Here is an 18961-nt window from a genome sequence, read left to right as displayed (position 1 = left end):
TATGCTTCTCGATAAATACTAGAGTAAATTACACAAATGGTCCCTATGGTTTAGGGTAATTTGTGCATTTGGTCCCTAATTTATTTTTTTAACTTCGAAGGTCTCTATTGTTTGTTTTTGTTACGCATTTGGTCCCTATCATACATAAAAAGACTATTTTGTCCTTGAATTTTTTAATTTATTTAAATAAACACACCCCAACCCCACCCCTCTCACCTTACCTTACATATCTCATCATTTTTTCCTATTTAAATACTAGTCGTTTTAGGTAAGACAGGGACCAAGCGTGTAACAAAAGCAAACAGTATGGACTAAGCGCATAACAAAAACAAACAGTAGGGACCTTCCGAGTTAAAAAAATAAGTTAGGGACCAAACGCACAAATTACCCCAAACCATAGGGACCATTCGTGTAATTTACTCTAAATACTAATGTGGTGCTTGCTAAAAATGGGAATTAGCACACGTTCACATTTGTCAAAAACTCTTTCAATTTGTTTTTCTAAGCCTTTTGTATTTTCCCATCATATGAACTAAATATTTGGTATTTAATCTATACTTACAACCATGTATTAATGTATTTAACAGGTATATAACCCAAAAAGATATCCAAAATTTCATCGCAATGAAATGAAGAAAAATCATTTCATTTCAAAGACGAATATATGACATATATCAAAATAAGCATCTTCAATGATCCTTAGAACAAGTGTTGGATCCATATTCCTTTGTTCAAACATTTCTTTTTATCACATTTCACTTATAAAATCATAGAGATACGATTACATGATGAATCAATTAAAAGTTGTACATTGTTGTAGATTATAAGCAATACATTGTGTACCCAATAACGAATTCATATGTCAAAGTACTCATAATCATAATCATCCTCTTCAGAAACAGCACTACCACCTGAAAATTCATAATCTTCATAGAAATCACCTTCAGAAAATTCATCAACATCAGAATACCCAGAAGAATACATATCATCAAAGTCATCAAATTCATGAATTCGAGGATGAAACCCACAGTTTTCAGTTGAATCATTCGGGCGTTTAAAATCTTTAATCCGTTCCATACACAATTTTCCCAAATTGCCCCCGAGATTCAGATTAAAACACCTACGAACATCTAGCGATTCGAGGTGAGGGCAGCTGTTAAGAATGGCTTCAAGTCCATCATTTGACATTTTACTACCAAACACCTGTAAATGGCGTAACTCGGGCATGTTGTTTGCAATCGCAAGGGCATCATCGTCATTTTCTATGCGTGGGCGTCTGAACTCCTTGTTTAACTTGAAGGACTTGAGGTGAGGGCAATTTTGTCCGATAAGTTCGATGTCTTCTACATTGATTGAGATGTAAGAAAGGTGAAGTTTTTCCAATTGTGGGACCCTTTTGACTGCCTGACTCAACCGACTTCCCGTGATATCAAAGCAGTTCATAAGGCAAAGATTTTTTAGTTTACTTGACCTGTTCACAATTCACCATTTGTATTTTCAGTAATTTGTAACTACTGAAAATCATTGGTTAGATAGCCCTAAAAAGCTTAGCATGTGAATGTAAGAAAGACAGTCTTCAGTCTTCACAATGATGTGAGGATAATGAATTCCAATAGCAATCATGTCTTGGAGATGAATGATAATTACCAAGGGAGATGAAAGCACAAATATGTGTCTAACAACATGGCATGTGAGCCTTCTAGGCAAATAGGCATAATGGAAGACTATTAATTCCCTTCAACAATGAACACTTTAGCACTTCAATCTTACTCTAACTGGTATTTCTTGTATAGTTTGATAAGATTATATTGTATTTCTTCCTCCGATTTTGAAGGATTTATATTATGTTTCTCAAAATTCAACCAATTTGACATTCTTCATCTCAAATTTGTCTTCCATTCTATGATGGATGTAAACCTAATTAATAGTTTTTACAATAAATAACACAAGCCAATAAAGGTTGATGATAAATTTGTACCAAAATTCGTATTCATTGAACTATTTTGTCTTAGAAATTAAGAAAAGTAAAAAGAGGTTAAATGTCAATAACTTCGCAATTGATGGTGCATATAGCATGAGTATGAAATTGAATAGCGATGATAACTGAGAAGAAGAAGAAACCTACCGTAGCAAAATGTGATCAAGGAGATCATCGGAGCCAAAATACTCGATACTGATATCGATCAATTCCCCGCAGCTAAGATCGACTGCCTGCTTAGTCAGAATCTCGAGATCGTAATCCATATCCCAAGTATCAACCGGTTTGTGCATATCGATAGTCTTCCATATATCAGGGTCCTTGCAAATTCTCCGCCAAGTTGTGCATACTTTCCGTGCACTGTTGAGTATTTCTACAGCACCCAATCTTTGAAGTATACTTGCCATCAGTTCGGGAGGCATTTCCAGCCAATTTGGAGATTCCTCCATTGCCGACGACGGCATAGCGTCGGAGGTCGACGCCATTTCAACTAGAGATGAGATCCAATGGATTTCCCGATTTGTTTTGTTCTTTCAAGTCGGTTACCAAATCATCTTTTCTATCGGAAAAAAAGTGAATTACACATAGGTAGGTTATGTCACAAATGGTACCCAACTATATGGTAAATTACAGTTTTAGTCCCTATGGTTGACACATATTAAAATTTAGTCCTAGTTTTTGGCATTTGACAAAACTGGTCCTCATGGTTGGTAAATCTTGCAGTTTTGGTCCTTAAGACAGTTACCGTTAGCCACATTCCGTTAACTGCCTATGAAACAACGAGATTACCCATTATGTTGACACCAGTGGTCAGTGGCGAATCTAGAACATGACACAACATGGTTCACTAATTAATTGAATCTGATAAAAAATAATATAATCAATAATACTTGTTTCGAGTCGGATTGTAGACCTTAAAAAACCAAACCGAACTGTTTGACCGGTTAAATAGAAACCTCTCAGGTCATCTATTAAAAAATTAAAAAAAATCGATTGTAATTAAAAAGAAAGAAACCTTTCGGTTTAATGAAAAACTAGTTGAACCGAGAGGTTATACCGGTAAAAAAATCTTTTTTTTCCAACTTAAAACTAGACTTAATATTGCTAAAAGACCTAACTGATTAAAAATTTGTAAACAAATGCTAAATTGGATGTTCATCACTTTTTGCTTAATTGTTAATGACTAAAACACCAAAATCATTTGCTTTATATACGATGTTATGTTGAGAATTATATTGTTGTTGAATGGATGTGGTACCTTGAAAAGGTAGGTCCTAAAATTATGTCAAGGTAGATCCCAAACTAATTACTATAGAAATTATAAATGCAATTGCAATTTTAGGTGGGTCATGTGACCCACCTTGGGTCTTAATAGCCTCGCCACTGCCAGTGGTCCTCTAGTATCATACATTTGGTTTTGCATTTGGCCCACCATATCGTTGCTTCCATCATGTTCCCTTGAGATGAACGAAGCATGATGAATTCACAAGAACTAAAAATCCTCCATTCCATCATAAATACACTGTGGGATATGGTCACCTTGCTTGCAAAGAGCCAACCATTTCGGTTCCCTTTTCGGAAGACCTAGAGTTCATGCAAGGTGATTCCTTCCTCACCATAGATGTTTACGAATCCATGAGCATGTTCATCATCGTAAGGGTCGATCACCACTAGACCTAATCATGACTCTACATTTCTCACCACTACCGCAAACTGCAATATCCTTAGCTTAAACTGCCACACCCAACTCATTGACTGACACTAGAGGATATCATATTCCCTTCCATTGTTGTCGAGTCAGAAGATGGGAGCGTGTGTCAGCCCAAGATAGGAGATATCGGCCCATCTTGTACGTCCAATGCCACTGAGTATCCAACCTATCAAGATATGTATATGATCTAGTTCCAGACCCACAATCAACGATATCAATCTTCATATCAGTGCTTCAACACCTTCACTATCACCTAAGCAATATTTGGAGGTGCACAGTCTACTTACTTACTGGTATTCAAAACTGGACCATTAACTAACTTGATTACCACTCCCCCCCCCCCCCCAAAGTGTAGGTATGTTTCGTTCCCCTCTAAGCATCGAGGTGGATGCATATCCTTTGTGGTTTGGAATGGGTATCCCATTTATTGTTTCACATTTAGTTACGAACATATAATTCCATAGCTTGCATCCATTTTCAAAAATAAATAAATAAATAAATAAGAGTACATTATTGAAATCGTCCATATGGTTCGGTCGAAACAAATAGTTTCATCCCTAACTTTTTCTTTCAATATGACCTTCCTTGTGATATGATTTTATTGCATTTTATGTCCCTAACAAACATTAAAAAAAGAGACTATATTGCACTTTATTTTTTTATTTTTTATTTGTCTATTATTTATTAATTAAAAAAATTAATGTGTGTGTGTATATATATATATATATATATATATATATATATATATATATATATATGTGTGTGTATGTGTGGGGGGGGGGGGGGGTATACCTACTAACACATTTGTCCTCTCATGTATTTAGCCAACAACTTAGAAATCAACAACAACCACCACCATGCCTTTACTAAAATCTCGACCACCACCATCTCCTTTATCAATTGTGAGCATAGAACCCTGACACATTTTCTCCTCTTATCCCTCGACTTGACCGCTAAATACTCACCGGAAATGTCACTGAAAATAACATCACTCGCATTGACCACCACTGATATTACATCCTAAAAAATACCCACTTGATGCATTTTTCATAAAAAAAAATCTAGAGCTCAAAATCAAACTAGTCAAAACTAAAATCACATAAAATCCATATAAAACTCGGAACTTGAAATCCATAACTCAATACATCAAAATCTCTGATATTGATATGTTGGTTTTATGGGTTTCAAGAAAGCTCTATGTATTTTTGAGAGATGAACAAGAACAAGAACTAATTAGTAAGCAACATCAAATCAGAGTGGCAATCATGTCCAAAAAACTGAGCCCCAAATCCAAAACAGAGTAAAAAAATGTATGTGTTTTTTTTAGTTGCCAATGTGGTTAGATCAGGGTGTACCCCCAAAACGTCGGTGGTTGTTTCAGAAAGAGACAATGTATAGAGACAGTGGAGGATCCAGTTACATGTCATGCCGATAGAGAGGCAATCATAATCACCCTCAATATCGCTAACACTAAAATCAATGATATCATGGGTTATCTCAACATTGATTTCGGAGAAAGGAACAATTCGATGATGTCCACGGGTGTCTTTGAGGGATTGCGAGGTGGGCGACCGCACATGACCCATATCGTGGAAGGTACCCAATTTTTACATATAATTCTATAGTAAGCTACTAATGCAATCCCGAAAACAAAATCGATTCAAAGGTATCGTCACCAGGCCAAAGTCGGTTTGATTATCGCCAATCCAAGTCGAAAGTCACTACGACACTACTCCAACTCTTGAACTCGCTAAGCCGTTGAGAGTGTGTGTGTTTGATTGTTGATTAACTGGTTGTTTCAAAATAAGTGCACCATCTTATTTAGAAATCAAAATTGTAAGTTTCAAAATCTAATAAGATCACTCAATTTTAGAATCGCTTCTAGCCTTCAATTTTAGATTATTAATTAATTAATTATTTCAATTTTAGAAATAAGAATCGGTTTTATGAGAAAATCCAATGCTCGCATACTGTGTTTCATTTTCAGAATCAATCGACTTCTATTGTGGCTTGTGTGTTTGTTTGTTTCAATTTTAATTGATGACTTCTCTTAAAATAAGATTTGAACGATACAATAAGTATGAAAATAATTTTGGTTTTTTTACTTCCAAAAAAAATTGAAGGGATTTGATAACAAAGATCTTAAGTTGTGCTGTAGCTGTCTAAAAGCCGCACTTAAGTATGGTGAACATTTAGATATTGATGCCAATGAACTTTATTTGGAGTTAAAGTTGGTTGACGAGTTCTTACCCAGTGAAACTACTAACCCCACCGATGTTTTAAAATATATGAAAAAAGTAAGTTGTTTTCCTAATGCAATTAATGCATATAGAGTCTTGTTGACTATTTGTAGCTACGTAAAATTAGATATTATACTATGTAACATCCTAAAAATAGTGATAAAAAATTTCATTTTTAAAATCATCAAAACCATACATCATGTGTCTCAAAACCGACATAATACAAATGTATCAAAAATATTAGACTAAAATGAACATTGATGCTGAAATCATAAGGCAATGTTGTACAATCAGGCTGGGCCCTTCTTTTTCGAACTGAAAGTACCTAAAAATGTTAAACCACAAAACTGTAAGCACAAAACTTAATGAGTTCCCCAAAATACCACATACCATATAAATGGATCAAGTCCAATATATAAATAAATGGGCACGACCAACACATATAAATGGGCCCAACCCAACATACATCAGTGGGCCCAACCCAACATAATAATGGCCCAACCAACATACAAATGGGCCTAGCCCAACATACGTATATGGGCCTATCCCAACATACAAATGGGCGCAATCCAAATTCCAACATAATAATGAGCCCAACCCAACATACAAAAAAAAGAGTCACAAAGACAACTAGCCTAATCCAGTGGGTCGACATTGGTGCCTTCCACCCACAAGTATAGTGAGAAGACTTACCTAGTTAATGAAGTCAAAAGTCAATGGCTCACACAATTAGGAAATAGGTGCTTAACACCACCTAAATCACCACACAAGATAAACTCTTAGGCTATCTTTCTAAAACTAGAAATTTGAATAAAAGTCAATGAGTCAAAAAACTCTCAAAGTCAATGGTCAAAACTGCCAACAACGACTCTCCACGTCGTGGCCTCCATTTAGCCACGTTGTGGGCACAAAACGCCATAACAGTCAATGATTCCCTAGTCACCACGCCGTAGCAGCCTAAGGCCACGTCGTAGGAACTGGTCTGAACAGCTTAATCGAGCTTAATCTGTTTTCTTCCGATTTGAAGATCTCCAAATCTCTAATCTGGTCATTTCCAAAGTCTTAATGGATACAGTGTCCAACTTTATCCCATGAGACATCCCTCTAAGCCTATATCTAAATTCTAAGGTCCAAAAGGAAACTTAATGCACGAGATTAGACCATTAACTACTTAATCCATGAAGTCTTCAATCCAAAACATCAAAAAGGACTTTAGGGACCCTAATGATCCCTAAAAATGCAAACTTCATGGACATTCATACCCCATGCATGTCATTTCCCAAATTAGGTCAAAAGATGCAATATAAACTAGAATTCAAGCAAGATTTCCAAATCACCACCATTTCCTAGATCTCTAAGATATAATGCTCTTGGGACATAGAGAAACCATAAAGTTGCAAACTTTATCTCTTTAACCCACACAAACCACATCAAAGGGACCATAATATGACATAAAGCCTAGATCTAAGAAGAAAGGCATTAAAATATGGAAACTTGAGGAGTTACAAAGAGTCCATAAGGTGCACAAAAGTGAAGGAGAGGCTTGTTTGTTGAATCACGACACCAACTCATCTTCTTCCTTTAAAACCACAAAGAACTTGCAAAACTAGCACAAAAGCTTCCAAAAGGACTAGGGTTTGGACAAGGAGTCGTTTGAAGGTAATGGAGGATGAGGGTAGAGGAAACCCTAACCTTAACTTCCTTTATATAGGGCTTAAAGTTCGAAAACTAGGGTTTGGCCCAAAATGTTTGCTACGTCAAGGCCACTTAGTGCCACGACGTGACACCCATATAAAGTGCGCGGTTTCAACTAATTTGCTACGTTGTGGTGATGCCATCACCACGTCGTGGACAACCAAGTTTTCATACATAAATAAAATTCATACCTCGAGATTCAGGTGTTACAAATCTCCCCCACTTAAATCAGACTTCGTCCTCGAAGTCATCTGCCACAAGCAACTCAGGGTAGTGCTCCCTCATCTCAACCTCGGATTCCTAATTCCACTCGGAACCCTTTCGGTGATGTCATTGCGCCTTCACTAGGTCTACTACCTTGTTGTGTAAGGTCTTTGTCTTCCTGTCGAGAATCACGATTGGTCTCTCTATATGATTTAGGCATTCATCAACCCGAATATGATCCAAAGGAACCACTGCGGACTCATCCACCAAACATTTCCGCAGTTAAGAGACATGAAAGGTGTTGTGAATCTGACTAAGCTCGTTAGGAAGATCCACCCGATATGCCACCTTGCCCACCCAAACAATAATCCTGAAGGGACCTATATACCTAGGGCCCAACTTGCCACGCTTTCTAAACCGGATAACACATTTCCAAGGTGACACCTTCAGTAGCACAAGATACCTAACCTAAAACTCGAGGTCTGCACGTCGTCGGTCAACATAGCTCTTCTGGCGACTTTACATGATCTGCAACATATCGTGCACCCATTGTATCAACTCGGTAGTCTTGAGTACTACCTCATGACTCCCCATAACTCAATGTCCGTCCTCGCCCCAACAAACTGGGGTCCAACACTTCCTCCCGTACAACATCTCGAAAGTCGGTCGGTCTTAATATTGGCATGATAGTTGTTGTTGTAGGAGAACTCAGCCAAAGGAAGATAAGTATCTCAACGCCTCACATAATCAAGAAATAGGTGCTAAAAGCCACCTAGATCACCACACAAGATAAACTCTTAGGCTATCTTTCTAAAACTAGAAATTTGACTAAAAGTCAACTCTCAAAGTCAACGGTTAAAACTAAGGTCAAAATTGTCAACATCGCCCCTCCACGTCATGGCCTCCTTTTGGGCACGCCTTGGGTACACAACCCCAGAACAGTTGATGATTCCCCAGTCGCCTCGCCATGGCAGCCTAAGGCCACACCATTAGAACTGGTCTGAACACCTTAATTGAGCTTAATCTGTTTTCTTTCGATTTCAAGAGCTCCAAAGCTTATATCTGGTCATTTCGAAGGTCTTAATGGATATAGTTTGCAACTTTATTCCATGAGACATCCCTCTAAGCCTAGATCTAATTTCTAAGTTCCAAAAGGCAACTTAATACATGTGATTAGACCATTAAGTACTTAATCCATGAAGTCTCCAATCCAAAACTTCACGGACTTTAGGGAACCTAATGATCTCTAAAAATGCAAACTTTATGGACATGCATACCCCATGCATGTCCTTTCCTAAATTACGTAAAAAGATGCAATATAACCTAGAATACAAGCAAGGTTTCCAAATCACCACCATTTCCTATATCTATGAGATATAATGCTCTTGGGACATAGAGAAACCATAAAGTCTCAGACTTTATCTCTTCAACCCACACAAACCACATCAAAGAGACCATAATATGACATAAAGCCTAGATCTAAGGAGAAAAAATTAAAAGATGGAAACTTGAGGACTTATAAAGAGTCCAGAAGATGCACACAAGTGAAGGAGAGGCTTGTTTGCTGCATCAAGGCATTAAACCCACAAAGAACTTGCAAAATGAGCACAAAAGCTTCCAATAGGACTAAGTTTTGGACAAGGAGTCGTTTGAAGGTGATGGAGGCTAAGGGTGGAGGAAACCCTAGCCTTAACTTCCTTTATATATGGCTTAAAGTCTGAAAATTAGGGTTTGGCCCAAAATGTTCGCCACGTCATGGCCACTTAGTGTCACGATGTGGCACCCATTTAAAATGCACAGTCTTAACTAATTTGCCACGTCGTGGTGATGCCATCACCACGTCGTGGCCAACCAAGTTTCCATACATAAATAAAATTCATACCTTGGGATTCAGATGTTACATATTATCGTTATTTTTTATTGTTTTTCTAACAATTATCAGACTTATCATAGTATTACTAAAATTTGCTTATATATAAGAAACGATTATGTTTAAGGGCCCAAGTTTATTTTTCACACGGAGACTTCAAAATCATTGAGACGCCCCTACCGACATCCGAAGCTGAAACACTGAAAACCAAACTGTTCTTTTTGTCACCGCCATTCATGATTGGCGTGGGAGGTGTGTAGGTTGATGTGTGTCTTGTTGGGAACATTCACATAAAACTTAATGAAGTCTTTCAATTGGTCTTTAAGAGCTTGTTTAGATTAGATTAGGAATGTTATGATTAATTCAAATAGCTTGTTTCGGTTAAAACAATTTGGTGCATAGAGAATACTAGAGTTTTGTTAGTGTTTTCAAGTACCAACTTAGATAGCATATAACTTGACATCATTTCGTGATTAAACTGATGGGTCTTGGTCATATGAACATTCCTATGTGCACATGCAAACCCTAATGCTTGGATCTAGGTTTCTCTAATTAAACATGCATTGGATCCAATACTTCTAATGACTAATGGAATATAAGAACAATACAAAATCAAAGTTAGAAGTATACCTTGAAACACTTGTTTGATCTTCTTGTTCTTGGAGCTTTAGAGTCACAAATGTCACTCCTCTAATGGCTTACAAACACCAACTAGCAAGAGGATGATTTGAGAGTGAGGAGAGGGAATATAAATCGACCAGGGTTTCTTTGCTTTAGCAGAGGTGCCGATTTCCCTTGCCCCAAGGGTCTATTTATACTTGTAAGGCTCCTAGGGTTTCACCCTTAAACCCTAGTTGGATAATCTTTACTCAAAGCAATCCAAATCCTTTCCAAGATAAGCCCTTGGACGATTTGTGGCTTATCCTAAGCCCTAGAAATCGTCCAACCCTATCCAAGAAGGATTTACAGCCCAAAGTGTAACTATCAAACAATTGACAGTTTATACTCTCTTATTTAATTAATCTCTTTAAGTCACCAAATTAATTCTAATTAATTTATGACTTATATTAATCAAATAACAATATTATTATTCGTTATATTATTCTCATAATATATTAATAATATTTATTCTCTCATAATAAATCATCCTATCAAGTTGCTATGGTGAAGGCAACCCAAAAGGAACATGCACAATCGGGTCAAATATTTGTCTAATATAGTTACAGCCTTGAACACTATTCCAACATAAACCGCATAACCATATGAGTAAAACGTAGAGCTAGAACCCTCTTATTACTGAATTTCTTTCAATTCAAATGTGTATAATTTGTTTACATTTTCTTTTATTTAGAACCCCCAATTTGACCATCATTGTACCTTGTGCAAAACGGATTTAGACATTTGTCTCGTGACTTTATGGTTCCATCATGTTAGTATAGTAGTGAATTATAAGTCATATTTTACCACTTTTATTTGTAGAGACCCTTAGCACCATCCAAGAATTCAAAGTCTTTATATATCGCCTTAAAAAATTCATCATATCATCCCCCTAGTCATCAAATTCATGATTTTGAGGATAGTCATCAAATTCATGATTTTGAGGATGAAACCTATTGGAAGCTCTTATTCTCCTTTCCAATCTCAATTTTGTAATGTTTCACTTCTATTCTAACGAATAAATATGTTTTTTTTTGTCATATGTAACATTTTTATTATTTTGTCGTATATCATTTTGTGGTTATTTTAAATTAATTTTTATGTCATTTTATGATTTTTTCTATTTTATTAAATTCTACATGATATTTAGATGTAATAATAAATGCATATTAATTTTATTAATGAGCTTTCTTTCTAATATCAAACGTATTAAAATATTAAATTAAAGTCTTATTAGTTTCTTTTTGTTTATTTATCTAAATTATATGTTTAAATTTAAAAAAAAAACACTTTGATTTTAATAATTTAATATTCTTCTCATTTTTTTTAGAAATTCATACTTCTTAAACAATTAGAATTTCATATTTAATTTTTTTTTTTAAATACACTCATACAATTTTAGAATATTTACTTTGAAAATTTTGTGCAGATCGACGGTTTAATAGTATTCCATCTCGTATTTAACCTGAAAGTATTGGTTAATAAGATACACATGTCCCTAAATACACTTCACTACTTTTCAACAATATTTTTACTTATATGAATTAAATCAACCTTAGAGAATAGAGTAACTACTCCTATTAAATTATTTATTTCTCGACGATTTACATAATCATGAATATATTCACAACCGATAACATATTTAATCCATATATACATAAGATCTATATGAAATCCAATTCTATGCATTAAGAACCCATATAAAAGTTTCCTAGCAACTTACGAATTACTACATACACTAATTCGATTAATATTACACATACACCTATATTATCATAAATACATACAAAAGGACATAAGCTCAGGGTAATTCCGTCCAATAACTTGAATGTCTTCAGCATCGACAGAGACCATTGCATCTCAATTCAGCTCATGTATTTAAAAGCATTAATTTTTCAGCAACAAACATTGCAAGTAAAAAAAGTACTGATAACAACCCCTTAGAAATCATATGAAACTCAAAAGACAAAATATGTCATCCTAATATGTCCCAGTGATCACCTACATACATCATCACAACATTGTAAACAAAATATGTCATCCTGATTATATGCCACAATTTTACTAGTAACTTACTAAAGGATTACCAAATGATCTTCAATCATTCATATCCACAATAATACTCATAATCATAATCATATTCATAATCACGCTCTTTAGAAGCATTGTTGACTTCAGAAACTTCTTTGACTTGATAGAAGTCATTGTCCGAAGAGTCATCAACATCAGAATACCCAGATGAATACATATGATCATATATATCACATTCATCATATTCCTGATGTAACTCATGATTTTCCATCGAGTCATGTGGGCGCTTTAAATCTCTAATCCGCTCCATGCATACTTTTCCAAATTTCCCGCCAAGCCTAAGATAATAACACATACGAAGATCCAGGGATTCAAGGTGAGGGCAGCCATTAAGAATTGCTTGGAGTCCAATCTTCGTCATGCTATTACCAATCACCTGCAAATGGCGTAACCCAGGCATGTTGTTTGCAATGGCAAGGGCAGTGTCGTCATTCTGTGGACGTTGACAGTATTGGTTCATCGCAAAGGACTTGAGTAGAGGGCAGTTTTGTCCAATAAGTTCGATTTCTTTTGCAGAGGGATAAGTGCAAGAAAGATGAAATTCCTCCAGTTGTGGTAGCTTTTTGATTGCCCAAATGAACCCTCCGCTTACGAGATCGTGATCGCAGCTCTGAATGTAAAGACGTTTCATCTTACTTGATCTGTTCATATAAACAAAAGGTTTTCACAATTAATGGCGAGTCATGTGTGCAGAATGAGTATGAGATTGAATAGGGATGAGAAGGGGAGGAAAGTTCAACCTACCGTTGCACAGCATAATCAAGGATAGGGATGATCTCAAAACCACCCTTGACACTGAAATCAATCAATTCCCCACAGCTGAGATCAACTAGCTTCGTAATCAAAGTCTCAATATCGAAATTCATACTCCAACGATAAACCTGTTTCCGCATATCGATGACCTTCCACATCGCCGGATCTTTGCAGATTTTCTTCCAAGTTGTGCATACTTTTGATGCGCTATTGAGTATCTCTAAATAACTCAATCTTTGAAGTATATTTGCCATTAGTTCTTCAGGCAATTTCAGCCAATTTGGACGTCCCTCCATTGTTGACGACGACAGAGATAGATTGAAATACGACGAACTTTCCATTATACAAATGTCTAGAACAGTAGAAATTGAGTTCGTTAGTCATTAAAAAACACGAATAGAAGACAGATCATAGTTAACAAACATGTATACCAATTTGTGGCATATTATATATAAGAAACGCCATGGAAAATTAAGAAATCATAAGTAACTCGATATCTTGACTTGATGGTGTAAATTGTGTAAAAAAACATAAGAACTCAAAAGAAAACCACATATGATTGATGAAGTGTATATCATGTTATGTTATGAACAAGTTGCAGCATCGTAGAGTTTAAGACACAATTTCAATTGATATCTAAGAGAATTTGTGAATAGAAAAATATAAATAACACCAATTAATACCTTTTTGTCGATTAGAAATACTGCATACAGTTCAAGTTGAATCGACAATGCAGGATTCTGGATGCAAGGAATGAAAATGATCGGATAGAAGAAAAGTTAAACTTTCTTTCCCGGATTTACAGAAAGCGGGAAAGCTTTTTCATAGAAGTTTTCCCGCCATAACTGCTTTTAGTTATAGAGTAAATTGCAGAAATGGTGGTCAAAACTTTCGAATAATTGATAGTTCGCATTTCAAAATTTGCAGTTTGGGTCGCTATTCCATGTAAAAATAACTATTTTGCCATTTATAAAGTCTTTTTTATTTTTCATTTTTACGTATTTTTCTTACAAAAGCAAATTATAGTATTCAATACTTTGCATTTTGTCAGTCACTATTTTATTTTGGATAAATACATATTTATATAGGGGCGATGTGATGGAACCTAGAAATGATTAAATAGGAAAAATGGCAATCTACTTTGTTAATTTGTTTTATCAATAACATCCTATTTTGTTAATTTGTGTATTTTAGCATCATACTTTAATTTCTTCATATTACTCCAAATAGTCTATCCAAATATATCAATTTCATTCCTTTATGGGTTAAATACAAGAAGTAACAATATACTCTTATTGATTTGTTTATCATATCATTTTCATTTCTACCAATTACAACAATGTATTTTGAAAAAAAGGATGCAATTATAGCATTGTCATCCGAATAGAAATAAGTATAATGCCTAAGTGAGAAAAAAACAAAGTACAATAATGTAGGCCGCTATAACCAGAAAAAAAAAAAAAAAAAAAAAAAAAAAAAAAAAACTTCAATTGGTATTGCAGATAGTTTGGAAGGCAGATTACAGTTAGAATATTTTGGAAGTACAATCCATTATGAAGTTTTTCACATAAACCGACCACATGAATATAATCGGCTAAAAAACTAAAGAAAAGCCCCAAATTACGTTGAGAGACGTAGAAATAGTTGAAAATTAAATAAATCCGCAGTAGAAGTAAACCAAACATAGAAATCGAAAAGAAGAAAAATGTGACTGAAGGTCGCCGACAACAAAAGACAAAGAATATGAGGCAATCCAATGATCGATTATAAAGAGGCTAAACCAGGATTATAATTTTTATGTAATTTTCTTACAAATGGGCTTTTCTTTTTTTGTTCATCTTAACATCCTACTTTCATTTTCCATACAGAATCAATACACATCAATAATAAGCACATAAAATTTGTGCTTCTATGAATTATACCTTTATATTCTTCCTAAACAATGACGGATATCAAGAAAATTACTTTTCTGCTTTAAGAAACGAGAAAATCATCCTAGATGAAGAGTAGACAAAAAATTCACTGAAACAATTAATAAAAAACTAAATGATATTGGAGCAGGCGAAGAGGGAAATCAATGGAAACAAAAGCATATCCCAAGCCAAAGCCAAAGCTTAGATTTGTTCAAATATGAAATTAAATCCTACCTTCATTCTCTTGCAGCATATGGCGGCAAACAGTGGTAGAGAGAGGGTGCGATGGTGAGTGTGGGGGTACGCGTAGAGAGATGAGAGGGTGAGTGGCGGTGGTGTTGATGGAGGTTGACGGAAAGCGAATCGGCGGTGGTTATTGAAGCAGGAGATGACGGAGTAGAAAGGTAAAAAATCAAGGCTTAAAACAAAACGTATCTCACAGAAATGACTGACGGGTAATTAAGGAATTTTGAGGAGGAAGATGATGTGGCAAAGGGGATGCGGTGTCAATTTGAAGTAGAAAACGTGGCGCCTTGAAACAAATATGTGAACAGTATTTAAAAATGTGTGAAACAAAAAGTATTATATTTTCTCAAGTTATTTATAATTTAAAGGAAATATGCAAAAGTTTTTATATATTTTGGCTGATATGAAAGTCTTGATTTTATTTTTTATTTTTTTTAGTGTAACTATTTAAACTGATAAAGTTATTTTCAGTGTTTTAAAAACCGATTTGAACCGGCCGGTCGAATCGGGAACCGGGGAAGAGAACGGTTCAACTATCACCGATTTTACACCAATTTTTGAATCGGATTGAACCGGCCGGTTTTTTCTAAAAACTGGTTGAACCGGTCAAAATAAACCGGTTGAACCGGTTAAACTAAATAAAAGTACGTGAAAAAAACATTTTCAATAATAACGGTGACTTTTTCACATCTATTTAGATTTCTCTAAATAAAAACATATGGTAAATGTTTTGATGTTTTTTGATGCATTTATATTCATTTAAAACTATATTTTGTTTCGATATTATACTTTATTTTATTTTTGATGTATGTGAATTGATATAAAACTTATAGTTATGTGTTGTTTTAATGTATTTATATTGATCTACAACTTATTTTTATGTGTATTTTTAATGTGTGAACTTGTAGACGTCAAATTCGTGACTTATGTATGTATGTATGTTTACAAAAATAAGAAAAAAAGATGAAAATTATAGAAACCGGTTGACCCGGCGGTCGAACCGGTTAAATCGGGAACCGGTCGTCATACCGGTTCAACTAAAAAACCGGTTTTTAAAACATTGGTTATTTTAAAAATAACTTTTACAATCGGTTAGTGTTGATTATAAAAATTAAATTGAAAAAAATATATCAATGATAACTTTTTCGTTAATATAATTAAACTTTAAGGATTTTTTTGGAATTTTTTTTATATATATAAAATTTATTTTTTAAAAAAAAACTATATTTATTTGTTATAAACTCAAAATAAAGAAGATAACTTTTTTTTATTAAAAAACACAATAATGTTAACTTATATATCATTTTTAGATTTTTTGTGATTCTTTTTAAGACTGGGCGGAGCCGGGTGCGGGAAGAGCAGCAAGAAGCTTCCCGCTCCGATGAACACCGTACCGGCAGTGCGGGAAAGATTGTACAGGGAGGAGGTGGGGATGGGGTTGCCGCGTTCTCTCTCTTATGGGGATTGAATATATTTTTTTAAATAACCGTTAAAAAACGGTAAAATGTGATTTTTTTTATTTCCAACGACTAAAAGGTTTCAAATGTAATTTTTTTACCCTCTACAATCTCTATAAATACTCATACTCATTTACCTTCAATCAAACCTCAACCTCTATTTTCTTCAAAAAAAAAAAAAAATGAATCCCAACAATCAAACCCCAACCTCCAATAGAAAGAAAAAAACTCATGTTTCGAGTTTAAGTACCCTACTCGAAACATTTTTGTTATCGATTCATCATCACAAGAAGTTTATCGTCCCCAACTCAATGTTTTCATTCAATCTCCACTACAATTTCAATACAAAAATGTTAGACAATATTATCCGCTCCAAGTTCCAAATGTTACTCTGTAAATGTTTTCAAGCTTTGTTGTTTTTCCCGATCAACATTCGCCAAATCAACCTCAAACCCAAACCCAAACCCAAACCCAACCCCAAACTCAAACCCAAACCCAAACCCAACAACAATTCCAGCTTATCGATGAGTTGGATGACTCAGAAGAAGAAGAGATGGTTTGCGAAACTCAACCCACACCACTCCCACAACGACGCAAAGGAAAACAACGAGCGTGCGAGGGTGTCGCACAACCGGGAAAACAAAAGTTGATACTATGGCTTCCACAAAAAGAGCTAGTTTTGGTAAAAGCTTGGGTTGACATTTCTGAGGATTCAAAAACGGGAAATGCACAACTGGGAGATCATTTTTGGTTTCACATTTTAGAACGGTTTCAGGAGGAATAGGAAAAGATGGCGACTATCGTACGAAACACCAAATGAATTCGAAGTTTCGAGAAATAGTAAAGAGGGTTTTAAAAATAAACAGGTTGTACAACAACCTAAAAACCCAATGAAAAAGCGGCTAAGGCGACGAAGAAATACTTCAAGAAGCTTTGCAATTTTACCTTGAGGAAATCGGAAAACCATTCAAGTGACACGATTGTTGGAAATTATTGGTTAGAAGTCCTAGGTGGAATATATATGAGCAAAATTTTATGTTTGGAGTACAACAATCAAACCGAACGAAAACGGGTTCTAGTGGTTACACAACTTCCTCCGATGCTCGGGTCGGTCTAGATTTATATCAGGAGGACGAACTCGAGCTAGAAGAAATTATTTGACCAATGGCTAGGGACACAGAAAAGAGGAAGGGAAAATGGACTACTTCGGGTGCGTCATATTTCAGCATAGACGTTGACGAAATACAGAAAATAACAGCGTCATTTGATCGATATAATTTTAATTTCGCTAAACGTTTGACGTTCAACAAAGAAAAAGAAGAAGCAATGAATAAGGAGCGTACTGAGAGACAAGAAATGGAGGATATGAAATTCTTGATGGAAAACACCGACCATCTCTTGGGACCGACTTTCGAGCTCGTGATGAAGAAGAGAGAAAAATTATTAAAAAATATTTTCCATAGGTTGTTGTTGGTTTGTTTGATTTTTTAAATTTTAGGTTTATTGTAATTTTTATTTTAATTAATGAAATGCATTTCTTTTTAATTAAAATTTTTCTTTATTATTAATTTAAAAATTATAAATTATAAAAATGAATTAATTTTGTTTAAAAAATAAAAAACAAATAACGAGGAAAGCTTTCCACTCATTCCTTGGGTTTAGTGAAGGAAAGGAAAGTGAGGGAAAGAGTGTTGTGGCGCACACAAAGCGAGGGGAGTTTCCAACCCACACCCTCCGGTCTAATATGGCTAAGAGGAGTGGTAACACTCTTAACACATTGCCACATCAACTTTCTGAGTGCCACCTCACTTTTCTCCATTTAACACTTAAACTTAACATTTGGTAGGAAGTGGTAACACTCCTAACATTCCATTTTTTATTTTTTTTTTCTAATTTAATTTGATTACTTTATTTTAATAAACAAACATTTTTTTTTTTTAAATATCACACAAACATTTTTATAATTTAATTTAATTTATTTATTTTAATACCGAAACAAACTTGGAATAGAAGCATATTTGTGATCCACACGTACAAATTGTGATGGGAAATGTATATTGGGATGTAATGAAATCAAAAGAACATTATAACAGGAAGATGATAAATTTGATCAAAAGATAAACACAATCACAAATGATTGTTCCAG

At 34.9% G+C, this 18961-nt stretch overlaps 2 protein-coding genes across 3 annotated transcripts; both read right to left on the bottom strand.

The window, feature by feature from the left end:
• Positions 1–726: 726 nt before the first annotated feature.
• Positions 727–2532, bottom strand: LOC145063138 (F-box protein SKIP19-like). The gene is made up of 2 exons (XM_079010729.1): positions 2126–2532; positions 727–1471 (listed from the first exon to the last, which is right to left on the bottom strand). The coding sequence occupies exons 1-2, from the start codon at positions 2461–2463 to the stop codon at positions 856–858; spliced, it is 954 nt and encodes a 317-aa protein (XP_078866855.1). The 5' UTR covers positions 2464–2532; the 3' UTR covers positions 727–855.
• A 9763-nt stretch (positions 2533–12295) lies between these two features.
• Positions 12296–15541, bottom strand: LOC145062218 (putative F-box/LRR-repeat protein 9). Of its 2 annotated transcripts, none has more exons than XM_079009851.1 (3): positions 15347–15541; positions 13191–13551; positions 12296–13087 (listed from the first exon to the last, which is right to left on the bottom strand). In XM_079009851.1, the coding sequence occupies exons 1-3, from the start codon at positions 15363–15365 to the stop codon at positions 12457–12459; spliced, it is 1011 nt and encodes a 336-aa protein (XP_078865977.1). In that variant the 5' UTR covers positions 15366–15541; the 3' UTR covers positions 12296–12456. The 2 variants fall into 2 exon arrangements, with proteins under 2 accessions (XP_078865977.1, XP_078865978.1); XM_079009852.1 differs by lacking the exon at positions 15347–15541 and adding an exon at positions 13883–13943.
• Between the last annotated feature and the right edge of the window lie 3420 nt (positions 15542–18961).

This window comes from Lactuca serriola, chromosome 7, assembly GCF_051521515.1.
Source record: "Lactuca serriola cultivar US96UC23 chromosome 7, Lser_US96UC23_V15, whole genome shotgun sequence".
In the NCBI taxonomy this organism is placed as follows: Eukaryota; Viridiplantae; Streptophyta; class Magnoliopsida; order Asterales; family Asteraceae; genus Lactuca; species Lactuca serriola.
The sequence above is the reverse complement of the archived record's forward strand: the minus strand, read 5'-3'. Positions and strand labels throughout refer to the sequence as shown.